The following is a 14,143-nucleotide window of genomic DNA, read 5'->3' on the forward strand; positions in this document are numbered from 1 at the left end:
AGTAGTGAAGTGAAGGACAAATGAAGTGACGCTTCACTGTGGCATAAGCTCATTGATCTTTTGATGAATTAACAACAGGTAACAGATATGTCTGCATTTTCTATTTCCCAGAGGTACTGTATGTTGTTGTATTGTTTTTCTACTCTTAGTACTTTGGACGCAGGCTTTTACCACTATAGAGTCATTTTTTATATGCTGTTATGGAGCAAACCAAAAGCAAAGTCTGTCTAAAGCAGGGTTGGGCTGATTTAGATACAGTAAGTAAACTGCCACAGACTGAGCCAAGTGCAGAAATGTGTGAAAATCCATAAAACTTTGGCAGACAAGCTGGTGATGTAGAAAATGCCTAACTATTGTTTTGCTCGCCCCTAATCTGTTACTAAGTCCTATTTACAAAACTTGAACTTGTGCCTATTTAAGACAAAGAATATCTGAAGAGTCAATAAAATTAATTTGACTTTGACCTTGTAACAGACCATTTCCAAAGCGCCTCAGAATGCAGCTCTCCTCTCTCAAGAAACTCTGATATTACTGGACGAGTTTCTTATTTTTTGATTGCTTGATAAGTGTTTAATAACTCAACTTACAGAAAAGGCTACTGTAGGAACCTCTAGTCAAGATATGTCTGCATTTCTAGTTCCCAGAGTTGCTGAAATAATCCTGCCTGACAATAAAACATATACGTTTTGTATATAAAAATATATTTTTACATTCACACAGTTTTGCAAATTTTATGATACATGAAACAGTTTGTTTACAGTCATGTGAAAAATTCTGAGAGTTACTCAGGTGCTGCTAATCAAATGGACTAGATTAACTGATCATCAGCAATAGGGGTGCAACAATACTCGTATCGATATTGAACCGTTCGATACAGTGCTTTCGGTTCGGTATGCATATGTATGAACAATACAAAATTTTTAATTTATTTTACCAACTTTCCTTCTGATGATGCTGTCTGTGTTGAGAGCTCAGTGGATCTGCGCTCGACAGTGCAGCCTAGGCGGAGTAGTCGAACGCAGATTCACTGAGCGCAGGGCAAGCTAGCGAGACAGAAGTTAAGCTCCCCTTGCAATAGGGATGGGTACCGGTATCCGGTGCCATCATGGCACCGGTTCTGACATAAACGGTAGTAACCAGACCGAAAAGCAGCGCGCATTTCGGTGCTTTATTTCGGTGCTTTTGTTTCCTGAGCTGTGATACACTTTCTTCTTCCTTACATTTCTATTGGCGGTTGGCAAACAACTGAAAGGTGCATTACCGCCACCAACTGGTATGGAATGATACACTTTAGATTCTAGCCAATCATTTTACGTTTGGAGGATAGTAGGCGGGTCCAGGTACGTATGTTCTTTTAGAGCAGCGCTACAGATTAAAAATGCCCAAGGCAAAGCGGTCAAAAGTCTGGCTGTACTTCACAGCAAAAGATGCAAACTCAGCAGCCTGCAACAAGTGCTTTAAGCTGATACTGTCAAAGGAGGTCACACTTTAAATCCGATGAACCTAGCCCTGCCAGTGTAGCAGAAATGATGATGGCAGCAGCAGCCGTTCTTCTCTGCGTGAGTAGCTTAATGTTGTTCGTGTGTAATTTACGTTGAGTAAGCTAACCGGCGTTATTAAATTAATGCATGTAACGTGAACTAGCAAACACCATCATAGCTACATGCGGCTGTCTTCTTGTTTGATGGCAGATACTCCCTTCACCCTGGCCAAAAAGGCTAAAATGACCGAAGAAAAAGTGGAAAACAGCTAAACATGAGAGGTTTTTGGACAAAGTTTGTGTTTTTTCCATTGTTTAAGCACTGCTTCCAGCCCAGAGTGATACCATATATGCCCTATACCTGCAGAAAAGACTAACATTGTTATCTTTTTACAAAAAAACAGCTGAACATGAGAGGTTTTTGGACCAATTTTGTGTTTTCCATTCTTTAAGCACCGGTTTGGGCACCGTTTAAGCACCGGCACCGTTTCAAAAGTACCGGTTTGGCACCGGTATCGGATAAAACCTAAACGATACCCATCCCTACCTTGCAACATGGCAAATTGAACCTCCCCCACCCTAATTCAGATGTGGCGTTTGGAACTATTTTGGTCTTCATGTGAGGTATGACCCTGAAGGTAAGCGAGTCATGGATAAAACTAAAAGTATGTTGGATGTGCCACGCAGTAGCTCGTTAACGGAGATTTGCCGTGTTGTGGCGTTAACGTCATTTCAGATTAACGCTGACAGCACTAGTGGGAACACAACGAATATGACTGCACATTTACTCCGACATCATCCTAGTGCAAAGAAAAGTGGAAGCAGACAAAAACAACAAGCACGCATGCTACAAACTTTACCGGAGTCATTTAGACAGCCGTTAGCACATGATTCTCCTTATGGGGACCTGATATGTTTAATATGCTGCTGAGAATATAGCCCAGAAGAAGCGTATAGTATAGCTTTTATTTTGGAAAGAGACATTTCTCTGTAATAAACTCTCTTTTTTCCAAAGATGAGTGATTTCTCGATCAGATAGATTTATTTTTTTTATTACTTTGTTGTTTCAGCAACATTAAATTTAAAAACTGTACTTTTGAGTTAAAATATATATTTATAATTTTAATAAATGAGAAATTAAAAAGGCATGAATATTTTTTTGTATCGAAAAAATATCAAACCGTGACACCAAAGTATCGAACCGAACCGTGAATTTTGTGTATCGTTGCACCCCTAATCAGCAAGTGTGACCATTTCTGTAAAAGCAGAGGTTTTAACAGTTTGCTGTCAAATACCTTTAAAGAAGTGCAGCTCTAGAAAGACTGATGCATTAACACAACGCTTCAATCTTCTCACAAATGCACATCCCAGCAAATTTAACCCAAGGTCAGACCTAGCAATGCACCAAGAAACAATACAGGCCTCAGTTAGCATGTTAGCTGTTAAAGGTCATGACACTGCAATTAAAAAAAGACTGAACTACTATGGCCTGTTTTCAAAGGTTGTCAGGAGCTTTCAAAACAGACGTAGCAGCACGACTTAAGTCTGCAAAGTTGCATCTGAAAACAAACTACTAGACTTATAGAAAAATGTCTTTAGGACAGACAAAATTAAAGCGAAGATTTTTGAACAAACTGCCATATTTGGCAAAAGCCAAGTACAGGATATCAGCAAAAACACATCATACCAACTGTCAAGCATGGCGGTGGAAGGGTGATGATCTGGGCTTGCTTTCTAGCCACACGACCTTTGAAATTTTTAGTCGTCCATAAACTCCTCTGTACACTAAAGAAATTTGAGGCCATCTTTAAGACCAAAGATGGGAGAGACTGATTAGGTCATACAGAAAATGACTGTGTTGCTGCAAAAGGTGGTTCTATAAGCTGTTCCATTTCACAGATCCTATGAAAGCTTTTGTTTTCACATGAAAACCAGTGTTGTATTTTATGCCATTCTGCACTGTACTGGACGCAACTGTGTTAATGATATTACCGAGACATTTAAAAGGATCCCTGTTCAGTGCATTTAACAGATCAGGTTCTATGAACAGAACAATCATCTGACTAGAAAAATAAAGCAAAAGATAACCTGGTGTTTAATCTGGGAAATCACAGCAAAATCAGCTCATGACCTGAGCCGAGCCACAAACTAAGAAAGAGCCCTGAGTGAATTTTCATTATTATTTCATATTTAATTAATGACCTTATGTATGTATTTATTTATTCACTTAATCTTAGTGTACGGTATTTTTGAATAATACCAGCGCATTAAGTAATATCATTACAGATCATATGAAACTAAGCCAACCTGCGATTTAAACTGAAGCCTATATTTTTATTTAATAGATTCTCCTGTTCTGGTGTGTTATATTTGTGTGTGTGTTGAAGGATTTTTTTAATTAAGAAACAGTGTGAGAAAGGATAATTTGTTCGAAGCGTCTGACTCACAAGGGAGCAGGCCTGTGTTTTTATTGTTATTTTGCTGTGTGAGTCTGCAGCCTGGTCGACTGTAGCTGCCGTGTGATTTGCAACCAAGCGTTGTTATTCTGGGTATCTGAGGGAGGAAAAAAAGGCGTTAACGGCAGAACAGAAATCACCGGGGATCGTGATTCTTCTTTTATAGTTAATTTGCTTTGTGATTTGGTTGAAGAAGTCCTGTGTGGTCTTTGTCAGCAGCTGTGTGGGAGTTAACAGACGGTTTCAGAAAGCACAGAGGATTATCTGCCTTTTGTTTTATTGCTATTTTGCATGATAAATTTGCATTGTTTATCAAGGTTTTAACATAAATGCTGTGCAGTACGCAGCCGAAACAAAGCTTTTCATACTAGCTGGATTACAGATACTGCAAGGGACGCCAAGAAACTAAACAGGCAACTCAAGTGTTGGTGAGTTTCTTCTACTTATTAATCACTCGGGTAGTAAAGGAAGGACGAGTAATAAGTGTTTGTGCCACTTTAATATATGCATGTCACAGTTTGGCTCCATGTATCAGCCTTTGTCCTCAACAGTGTCCCGCTTCATGGAATAATCGATGTATATCACTGGGAACAGCAAACGCTAGATGATCAACCCAAAGGTTGAGGGAGAGCTAACAGGGCATTTCTCAAAGGAGCCAGCCCACCACGTTTCAAGTTTGTTTTCTAAACTAATAAAATATGTTTTGTTTTAAAATATTGTTAAATCTTCTAAAAGCAATCAGCAGACTCTTAAGAAAGAGGTGCGAGTGCTGCATCTCTGTATTATATTGAACAGATAATAAAAATATTTGTATATTTTTTAACATTATAATCTGGTTTCTTCTTATAATCATTGCCTTGTAATATTCATAGTAAACCATGGCTAACAATCCTTGAGTACCAAGGTTTACTGCTGCAGAAGCATGCGTAAAGTGATGATGAAAACAGCTCTGTTGATGAAGACACATTGATTACATTTTTTGACGTCTGCAATAGATAAAAGAAACTTTATAAGAATGAAAAACACAAAAGCAACAATTAAAACAGGCATAAATGGACCAAATCAGTCATTTTAGCCACTTAAATAGTTTCTATGTTCTTGTTTCTAATGTTAGTCTGAGAGACTGTGAAGGCTCTTGAGCAAATGGTGACGGTTAAAAAGACGAATACTTCTCAACATCTCAACATGGAGTTTCAACTTGGGAAAAATGTGTATTCCCTGAATCGTTGGTCAGTCGCTGCTGGTTATCTCCAGCTGTTGTAGTACCACAAACCTCCCGTTGGTATCTTTAGCCACTGGCAGATTGTCATGCTCATACATATTTTTTTCCACAACAGAGAGAGTTCGCCTTCATTTTGCTTTACCACTCCAACCAACACATTTCAGAAGCTTAACTTTGCTGGTGAATGATGTCCAGTGTTGGGAAGGTTACTTTTAAAATGTATTCCATTACAGATTACAGAATACATGCCCCAAAATGTATTCTGTAACGTATTCCGTTACGTTACTCAATGAGAGTAACGTATTCTGAATACTTAATATATTATTATGCTGTTTACAACTACGTGAATGTACTATTGCTGTGATTTATTACTGTTACTGAAGGTTCGCGGCTCCGAACCGTAGTAAAGGGACCTCTGACTAATACGGTGGGTTCTGTGTCGGGCTCGTAGCCGAAAACTAGCTATACTTTGTTGTGTGGGTCAACTTTGCTAGCGAGAGACAGAGAGAGGCGTTGAAAGGCTGCTCCAACAGAACTTATTGTTTCGGAGGAAAACACGAACACGGTGTACAGTCGAGTCTTAATAGCTTACTTACAACTGGGCTCGTCAGGCGCTCTTCTTGGCTGCAGTGGTTATTATTATATTTACATGCTTCCAGCTCCCGTTTTTGCTCGATGACAGCTCGTACTTTTCCTTTTTCTCCCTCCCTCGGTCACAGACACATAACGGGTATGGCAGTCCATTCTCCCTGCAGCACGGACTACACTGCCTATGATGCTACATTCTTTAGAGCTATACAGGTAGCATTCTGCCTATTAGCTTAGCACAACAACAACAAAAAGACGCTCTCTCACCTAGGAAACACGTAGAGAGAGAGCGTCACCCTGTAACCATGGCAACCGTAACGCTGCCGCCTGGAACAACAGAACGTAGCTGTCAAACAAAACCCAAACAGTCCTGACCCGCCACAATATGAAACAGGGAAGTACCGCCGTGTAATCCATCTATTTCAACAAAGTAACTGTATTCTAAATACCACCTTTTTAAACGGTAACTGTAACGGAATACAGTTACTCATATTTTGTATTTTAAATGCGTAACGGCGGTAGATGTATGCCGTTTCACAGTCCCACTAATGCTTGTCGAGTAGTTTGCAAACAAGCTGGCTTCTTCCATACAAACCATGTGGGACAAAGGTAACCTGCTAGCAACCAAAGCAATGATTCTAGTTTTTAGTGCAGAACCGTAATCTTGGAACCAGTTTCACTCTAGTGACTGGCAGTAACCCCCGGGTCTCTAGCCTTTACTGACTGAGGCCTAATTAAAAAGAGAACCTTTAATAAGGCCACTAATACTTTTTCACACTTTATCCCAAAGTATGAAATTCTTTTTATTTCTATTTCACATTTTTTACAATTAAATAACATTTTGTGAATTATAACCTTTGATTGATAATCAGGGAGACTATTTCCTTCAAACACTAATGATCATATTTGACTATGGATTTTGAAACCAGTAGTTTTTGGCCCTGATTCCAAAGTGAGTCTTTTAAAATTGAATATTTGCTGACATTCAGTCCACAGCGCTGGAGCTGCAACAATAAACTTGGCAGTATCGAAGTCTGCTGTAGAAGAAAAAGTAGAGGCATTTCTAAAAAAGGTGCAGGGCACCCTCGAGTCTTTTGTTTTTCTCTCTAAAGAAGTAAGAAAAATCTTCTCTTGTCAGATTTTAGAGAAACCTGCAAGGAACTGATTGATCTCCATAATAACACAACAGCAGCGGACCTCCTTTGTCTGGGAAACCAAACACTACAGAAAAGCTCCGTGTCAGACCTGACAAAGTGCTGCTGTTTTCTCGGGCACTTCCAGACGCAGCGTGGTGAAGAAGTTCTTTTGAGCGTTAAATCACTCAAGAATATCACGCAGTGAGATATCTGTCAAGCCCGTAATCTTTATTGAGTCATAATGGCGAGAAAAATCCTTCACTGCTGATTGCTGCAGCTCTCTCAGCAGAATTATTTCCCAGAGCTGCTGTAATTGGGACTATAATAAGTGGTGAAGATAAGAGAGGAGCTCTTAAAGGCACCGTTGACATGGGTTTCATTACATCGAACTATGGTGATGATAGTAGTTAAGATCACTCACAAGCCATGAACTTAAAAACATGTTCTTGGGTTTATGAAACATCACTGGAGCCTGGAATCAAAGAATGAATATGAAATGACTCGTAACATTTCACAAAAAATTAATGAGTTGTTTTTTTGAGTTTGAACTAATTTAATAATAATAATGGATTGCATTTATATAGCGCTTTTTGGGACCCCTCAAAGCGCTGTACAATTCCACTATTCATTCATTCTCACATTCACACACTGGTGGAGGCAGCTACAGTTGTAGCCACAGCTGCCCTGGGGCAGACTGACAGAGGCGAGGCTGCCATATCGCGCCATCGGCCCCTCTGGCCGTCACCAGTAGGCGGTAGGTGAAGTGTCTTGCCCAAGGACACAACGACCGAGACTGTCCGAGCCGGGGCTCAAACCGGCAACCTTCCGGTTACAAGACGAGCTGCCAACTCTTTGACAATTTAGTATTGATTAATATAGTGGGAAACAATGGTGATGTTGGCGTTTAACCAGACCTGAAAATAATCTTTTTCAGGTCACTGCAGAACTGGCAAAAGTGCAGAATTGTTACCTAAGTAGAATTATGATACATGTGTTAAAAAATACTCCTATTAAAGCTGAAGTACTCATTAAACTTCTTTATTCAAGTAAAAGTGAAAAAGCTCTGAAATATACCCAAAATAGTAAAAAGCAGCTCTTTGAAGGACATTTCTACCAGCTTTTTTTCGTGCCAAGCTAACTGAAGCTCTTGTTCTTTTAATTATATAATGATAAAATGCAGCAGTCCATGGGAATACAAACATTTTTTGTTTTTCTTTGCCTCTACACCTAAACAGAAAAAAAAGTCAAGGGTTAAAGTGGGATTTGGCACATGGGGGAACGCTAATATTGGTGACAATGGCTGAGTGTACGGAAAAGCACCACAAATCACAATAATTCCTGTTGTGAGGTCCAGTAGATTTCTTCTTGTACAGGTGATCAGCTGATCTTACACAACTTAATCCATTAGCTATCTTGGCTGATTTTCATCCCCTACACTGACAGACAGTTTGCTGCCTTTATATCAGCTTCAGTTCAAATTCATCTGTTCTGTACTTGATGTAACCTAATCTGACCATGAACATCACAGCCACCGTGCACCAGTCCAACACTTTATTGTAAATTTGCAAACAGTGCTGCAAACGAACCTGTTTATCCCGGGTTTTTTCATGGATTGCTTAAATAACATAAAGTTAATACCTCAGTTTGTTTCGAAGGACGTTTTGTGATATGAACAATACGCAACTATAAGTCATAGACAATCAACATGATGGCAACTAAGCTTGAAATTTCCAGTGTTTCAAATGCCGCTGATCAGTGCAGTCGTTTGTCCTGTCTTTTTTACATCTTTCTCCATCTCTGACTGGAGTTCTCTCAGTCTCAAGTACAGCAGCTATACTTTTAGCTAGTGACACACTGTGTGACACACTGCACAGAAAAACGTATTTATAATTGCCTGACATTTTAAAACATGTTACTCCCTTTATGCTCCCTCTTTTTCTGCAATTAGCAGACCTAAAAGAAACGGTTTTTGATTTTTTCAGCCCAATTTAAGACTTGAGTTCAGAGCTTTAAACGATGCATAGATTACATGTTACTGTTTCTTTCATCTGTTTGTATACAATAAGCCTTGGTGATGGATACACCAATAGGATTGTTTTTTCTGTGTTATTGTTCCTACATTTAGACTCATATTGGTTTGATGTTTGAATGTGCACAGTGATGTGAAATATAAACTTTCCTCAGATCCTTTAAACCCAAAGTAGGCTAAGAAGAAGACCTAAGAATATTGGTATTGTTCTAATGCATGCTGAGTGGTCATGAGGGCGCCCCCTCATGCTGCCACAGGTTTCTAAATGATAATTAAACATCAGAGGTGAAGTTAAAGCCCATCAGAAGCTTCAGTGTGTGTATAAGAAGCAGCTGGTTGATGTGGATGAAGGTGATGCTATTGGGAGAAAGCTGCTACAAGTTCTCTGCTGCCGTTCCCTTCATTCCTGAAATCTGAATAGCTGATACTGTATGTCATGATCCAAGCAGCCAGGAACACACAGGCACAAATGTAATCTTCAAAAAAATGGGTTTTATTATACCCCAAAAAGGACAAGATGGTTACAAAAATTCAAAATAACAAAAATAAAGCTTTTAAGAACCAAGTGGGCCCATAAAAGAGGTTAACTTAACAGAACGCTACTCAAAAGTCACTTAACAAAAACATAACTCAACAAACTGACCTGCCCAAATGAGAAACAGCTCCAGTTATATAGCAAATGAATAAACCATTATATACACCAAAGGTAAAAACTAAAGAGATAACAGCTAACCATCATTCAAGAAGAACCCCATTCCCCCTGCATGATCACAATAGATGGTCCAGTCCACTTTATTGGCTTCTGCATTTAAACCAGCTCCACCCTCAGCCTCCTCTTTCAGCCAAACCAGGACGGACTGGAGCGGGGGTCAGGTAACTCAGAAAGAGCAGAAATATAATCAATATAACATATACCTATATAAAATAACAAACAATGCAAAGCAAAGTCTATGCCACCATTTGGGCTATAGCTTAGTGCTGTCATGCATTACAGGTAAACTCAAAATATCAAATTAGTTAACTTATGATCACAGAAGCTTTAGAGCATAACGTAAACATAAGACAAAAGACCAAATGAATATTACCTAAGTATCTCAATTGTGTGGTTGCATGCAGCCATCACACTGTAAAATGGCACTATGTCTTTAATCCCTACAGGAAATTATTTTACTACAATCAAAACACTTAAAAACACCTGAAAAGAAATCCCTCTGCTATATCAAACCCTCATCTTGAACAGATGAAATTCACGTTTTTGTTCGACAGCTCCGTAATGTCAACCAGTGCTCCCAGTGACCCAGAGAGCAGGAGGACTCAAATACATTAAAATCTACAGACAATCTATAAATGTTAAAATATCTAATGTGTTCCTTTTAACCTTTTCACACACAAAAAGCTTGAAAGGGAGTGTTCCTCACAATTATGTCCACATTTAACATTGATTAATATTAAAATAGAACAAATCCGGTGTGCTGTGAATTTGAATCCAGCCCTCAAAGGGTCGATGATGTTGGTTACACTGACAGTTGTCACACAATGAATATTAATAAAGATTCTGAATATGTCATGTGTGATTTCCAAATATTTCTGAGCAGTTACTTTTGTCCTGATGCTGAGAGCGTGAAATAAACTCTCCTGCATCTCTCTCCGTCTCATTCTGCCTCCTTGTGTTTGCCGAAATGTTCGCACTGCTCCACAATTAGCAATTAGTGGGTGGATAGGCTACACGGATTGAGTGCAACATTAAATTGTCCCCTGCCCTGCTGGCCCCAGAAGCCACAGGGTCCAAGCACTTTCCTGGCAGAAACACTTCTTTTGTTGTTGTTATAATCACACTGAATGTATCCATTGTTATCTTCTTGCACTACTGTATTATTGTTCTGAGTCACTCTGTACAAAAGCGGAAGCTAATTATAATGTGCAGCTTCTGTGCGTGTATGCGTTAGCTGGAAACATTCATCCAAGCCTCTGCTCTCAAAAGCTGCTCAACGAGTGTGAAATGTTTGCATTTCACAAGGGTGAGGACTCCACCAGCCAGGAAAGAGAGATGAAGATGAATCAAACCAGACCGAGTGAGAAAAAATGATTTTTTTTAAAAGTCTGGATACAGTTGAGAGATGATTAGCTGACACTCAGTATTAGGAAGCTGGTAACTGCAGACTGAGGGTGGAATAATGAATAGTGTGACATTTGGAGAAAATGTCTCCTCTTCTAAAATGTCCTTCCGATTCTTGCCTCCATTATGCAGCATTATCCAACACTGAAATAATCATCTGTCAGCTGGATTCACTCCAGTAATAATAAAATGACTTTAATAATCCTTTTCCTTATTTTTCTGCTCATCTTTCTCTCCCATTAATTTCAGCAGAAGCGGAAGCTCAATCATGGAGATATATTTCATTAAATATATTGAAACTAAGCTGAGTGGCATAATCTGATCTTTAATGAATCCTCTTCTCTGCAGGTGGACCCCATGTTCACAGTCCCAGCTCCCCCAGCTCCAGGCCACCCCGGGGCCCCTGGATGCTCGCTGCCCTCGGCCCCCTCGTTTTCCCCTCCGTCCCTGCCCACCTCAAACCCTAAGCAGCTGGCGGTGAGGACGCGGTCCATCGGCACCAACACCCAGGATGGAGCTGCGTCAGGGGCGCTGGACGGTGATTCGGCCTGCTTGGGGCCCTGCCAACCTGGGACTAGCGTCAACCTGGAGGGTATCGTTTGGCACGAGACAGAGGAAGGTGAGCATTCTTCCTGAAACCTCACACTGGTGAACACACAATTTTAGCACATCAAGCATTAAAACCCAGGTTACGTTCAAGAATCTGCAGACTTATGGGGCTATTAAATACTCCTTTCTCCTTTTGTAGCAGTGGCTGCCTTGAAGGTAGAAAAACCATAAAAAAGAAAACATAATGGATACAGTGTTTGGCATTCAGTGTGTGTCGGAGCAGTAGTATTGTTCCAACCTTTATACCTTCCTCGCTGTGTTTTGATTTGACACAAGAAACAGTCTGAGGTAGAACAAAGTCATTTGTTGTGAATGGGTTTAAATAAGTAGAAATATGAAGAAAACCTCGTTTACAGTGAGTCAGAGCGTTTCCAGGAATGCACTGAATGACGGTGAGAATGTGAAGAGGCTAAAGTGTCAAGCACGGGCAAATGAAATACCTTTGCCATGCTTCAGTAGAATTTGAGATGCCTGAAACGCCCTGGCAGCTTTTCTGATCCTTAGCGAGACATGAGTTTACTTTGACAAGTGGAAAAGTCTAAACTCTCTTTCGGGGATGCTTTTCTTTTATTATCGTTTCCATTTGTTGCAGCTATCCTGCCTATTTAGTATCCAGTTTAAAGCATTCTTCGGAGGCAGGGTGGCCTCTTTACAAAAAAGGGGTTTATGCTTCCAGCAAATTGTTGTTTTAGTCTGTCTCATTAAAACTAAAGACGGCGTTTTCAGTGAGATATAGTCAATCACACTGTAACTGGAGACTCTTCATTTAAGGACCGTTTATACATTTCTGACAGCTCTAGGGAAACAGACTGTTTTTACTTAGAGCTGAGGAAATATTTCTACTTTTATTTATTGCTTTGGCTCGTTGGGATATTTAGTAATTCCATAATGAGTTCTTATCAGGAAAACACAGCACAACATAATGCAACTTTCAAGAGCGTTAATTATTTTATGGAGCTGGTCCAGTTATTATCAAGTGACCTTAATGTAAACGTGTGAGGTAAACGACGACCTTATTGGGTGGGTGAATGGATTTTTGCAACGTGGTGAAATCTGATTTGAAGAGAAGCTGATGTGACTGTGAGGTAGCTAATGCCTTTGGCACCAGGCGCTGATTTAATGTGACTGAAGGATCTGCGCTGTAGGGTTTGTGTGTTTAACTATCTGAGAAGATGTATTGGCTTATCAGTCATAGGTCATCATCCAGTAAGCATGTCTCTGGCTAATCCTTTCTGAAAATTAGCATGATCAAAATTTAGAAAACTGACTTTATTTGTAGTCACCAGGATCCAAAATGAGTCAGTAAGACTATAAACTCAGCAGGAAATGATTACTGAGGTACAATTTTTCTACAGACTTTGATAGACAGCTTCACTTTTTAGTCTCTGAAGCGATGTACAACTTCATCGCTCTATGACTCCAGCTCGATGAGTCCTTTTTTTTCGTTTGTTCAACATCCTCTTCTGAGAAAGCAAACAATAATTCTCCTGTGCTTTCAGCGTCTTTGCATCTCGGCTGTTGCATGAAATAATGCACCGTGTTCTGATTTGAGCAAAGATGGGAAACCATCAAGGTTTAAGCAATAAACGTATATTGCAATCCTTGCAATATAAGTTGGATTGTAAATAGGGGGCAGGGTTTAATAAGAATATTTTCTTCTTCCTGCTCCTTTTCACACATGGTTGCAGTGCTTTACTGATAGAAAGTGTGGTTGGTTTGTCTGAAAAAACTAACCGTGGAAACTGTTGTACTAAGTGTGAAATAAATAAATACAGTGGGGCAAAAAAGTATTTAGTCAGCCACCGATTGTGCAAGTTCCCCCACTTAAAATGATGACAGAGGTCAGTAATTTGCACCAGAGGTACACTTCAACTGTGAGAGACAGAATGTGAAAAAAAAATCCATGAATTCACATGGTAGGATTTGTAAAGAATTTATTCGTAAATCAGGGTGGAAAATAAGTATTTGATCAATAACAAAAATACAACTCAATACTTTGTAACATAACCTTTGTTGGCAATAACAGAGGTCAAATGTTTACTATAGGTCTTTACCAGGTTTGCACACACAGTAGCTGGTATTTTGGCCCATTCCTCCATGCAGATCTTCTCAAGAGCAGTGATGTTTTGGGGCTGTCGCCGAGCAACACGGACTTTCAACTCCCGCCACAGATTTTCTATGGGGTTGAGGTCTGGAGACTGGCTAGGCCACTCCAGGACTTTCAAATGCTTCTTACGGAGCCACTCCTTTGTTGCCCGGGCGGTGTGTTTTGGATCATTGTCATGTTGGAAGACCCAGCCTCGTTTCATCTTCAAAGTTCTCACTGATGGAAGGAGGTTTTGGCTCAAAATCTCACGATACTTGGCCCCATTCATTCTGTCCTTAACACGGATCAGTCGTCCTGTCCCCTTGGCAGAAAAACAGCCCCATAGCATGATGTTTCCACCCCCATGCTTCACAGTAGGTATGGTGTTCTTGGGATGCAACTCAGTATTCTTCTTCCTCCA

General features: G+C 40.0%; 1 protein-coding gene across 3 annotated transcripts in view; it reads left to right on the top strand.

The window, feature by feature from the left end:
* znf608 (zinc finger protein 608) overlaps window positions 1-14,143 on the top strand; it is a 79,241-nt gene that overhangs the window by 25,094 nt on the left and 40,004 nt on the right. For all 3 annotated transcript variants that reach the window (XM_085179925.1, XM_085179924.1, XM_085179923.1), the window contains exon 2: window positions 11,376-11,646. In XM_085179925.1, coding sequence (XP_085036051.1) covers window positions 11,376-11,646 — 271 coding nt within the window. The remainder of the gene's footprint in view (window positions 1-11,375; window positions 11,647-14,143) is intronic.

The sequence above is a fragment of the Neolamprologus multifasciatus genome, chromosome 12, assembly GCF_963576455.1.
Source record: "Neolamprologus multifasciatus chromosome 12, fNeoMul1.2, whole genome shotgun sequence".
Classification (NCBI taxonomy): Eukaryota; Metazoa; Chordata; class Actinopteri; order Cichliformes; family Cichlidae; genus Neolamprologus; species Neolamprologus multifasciatus.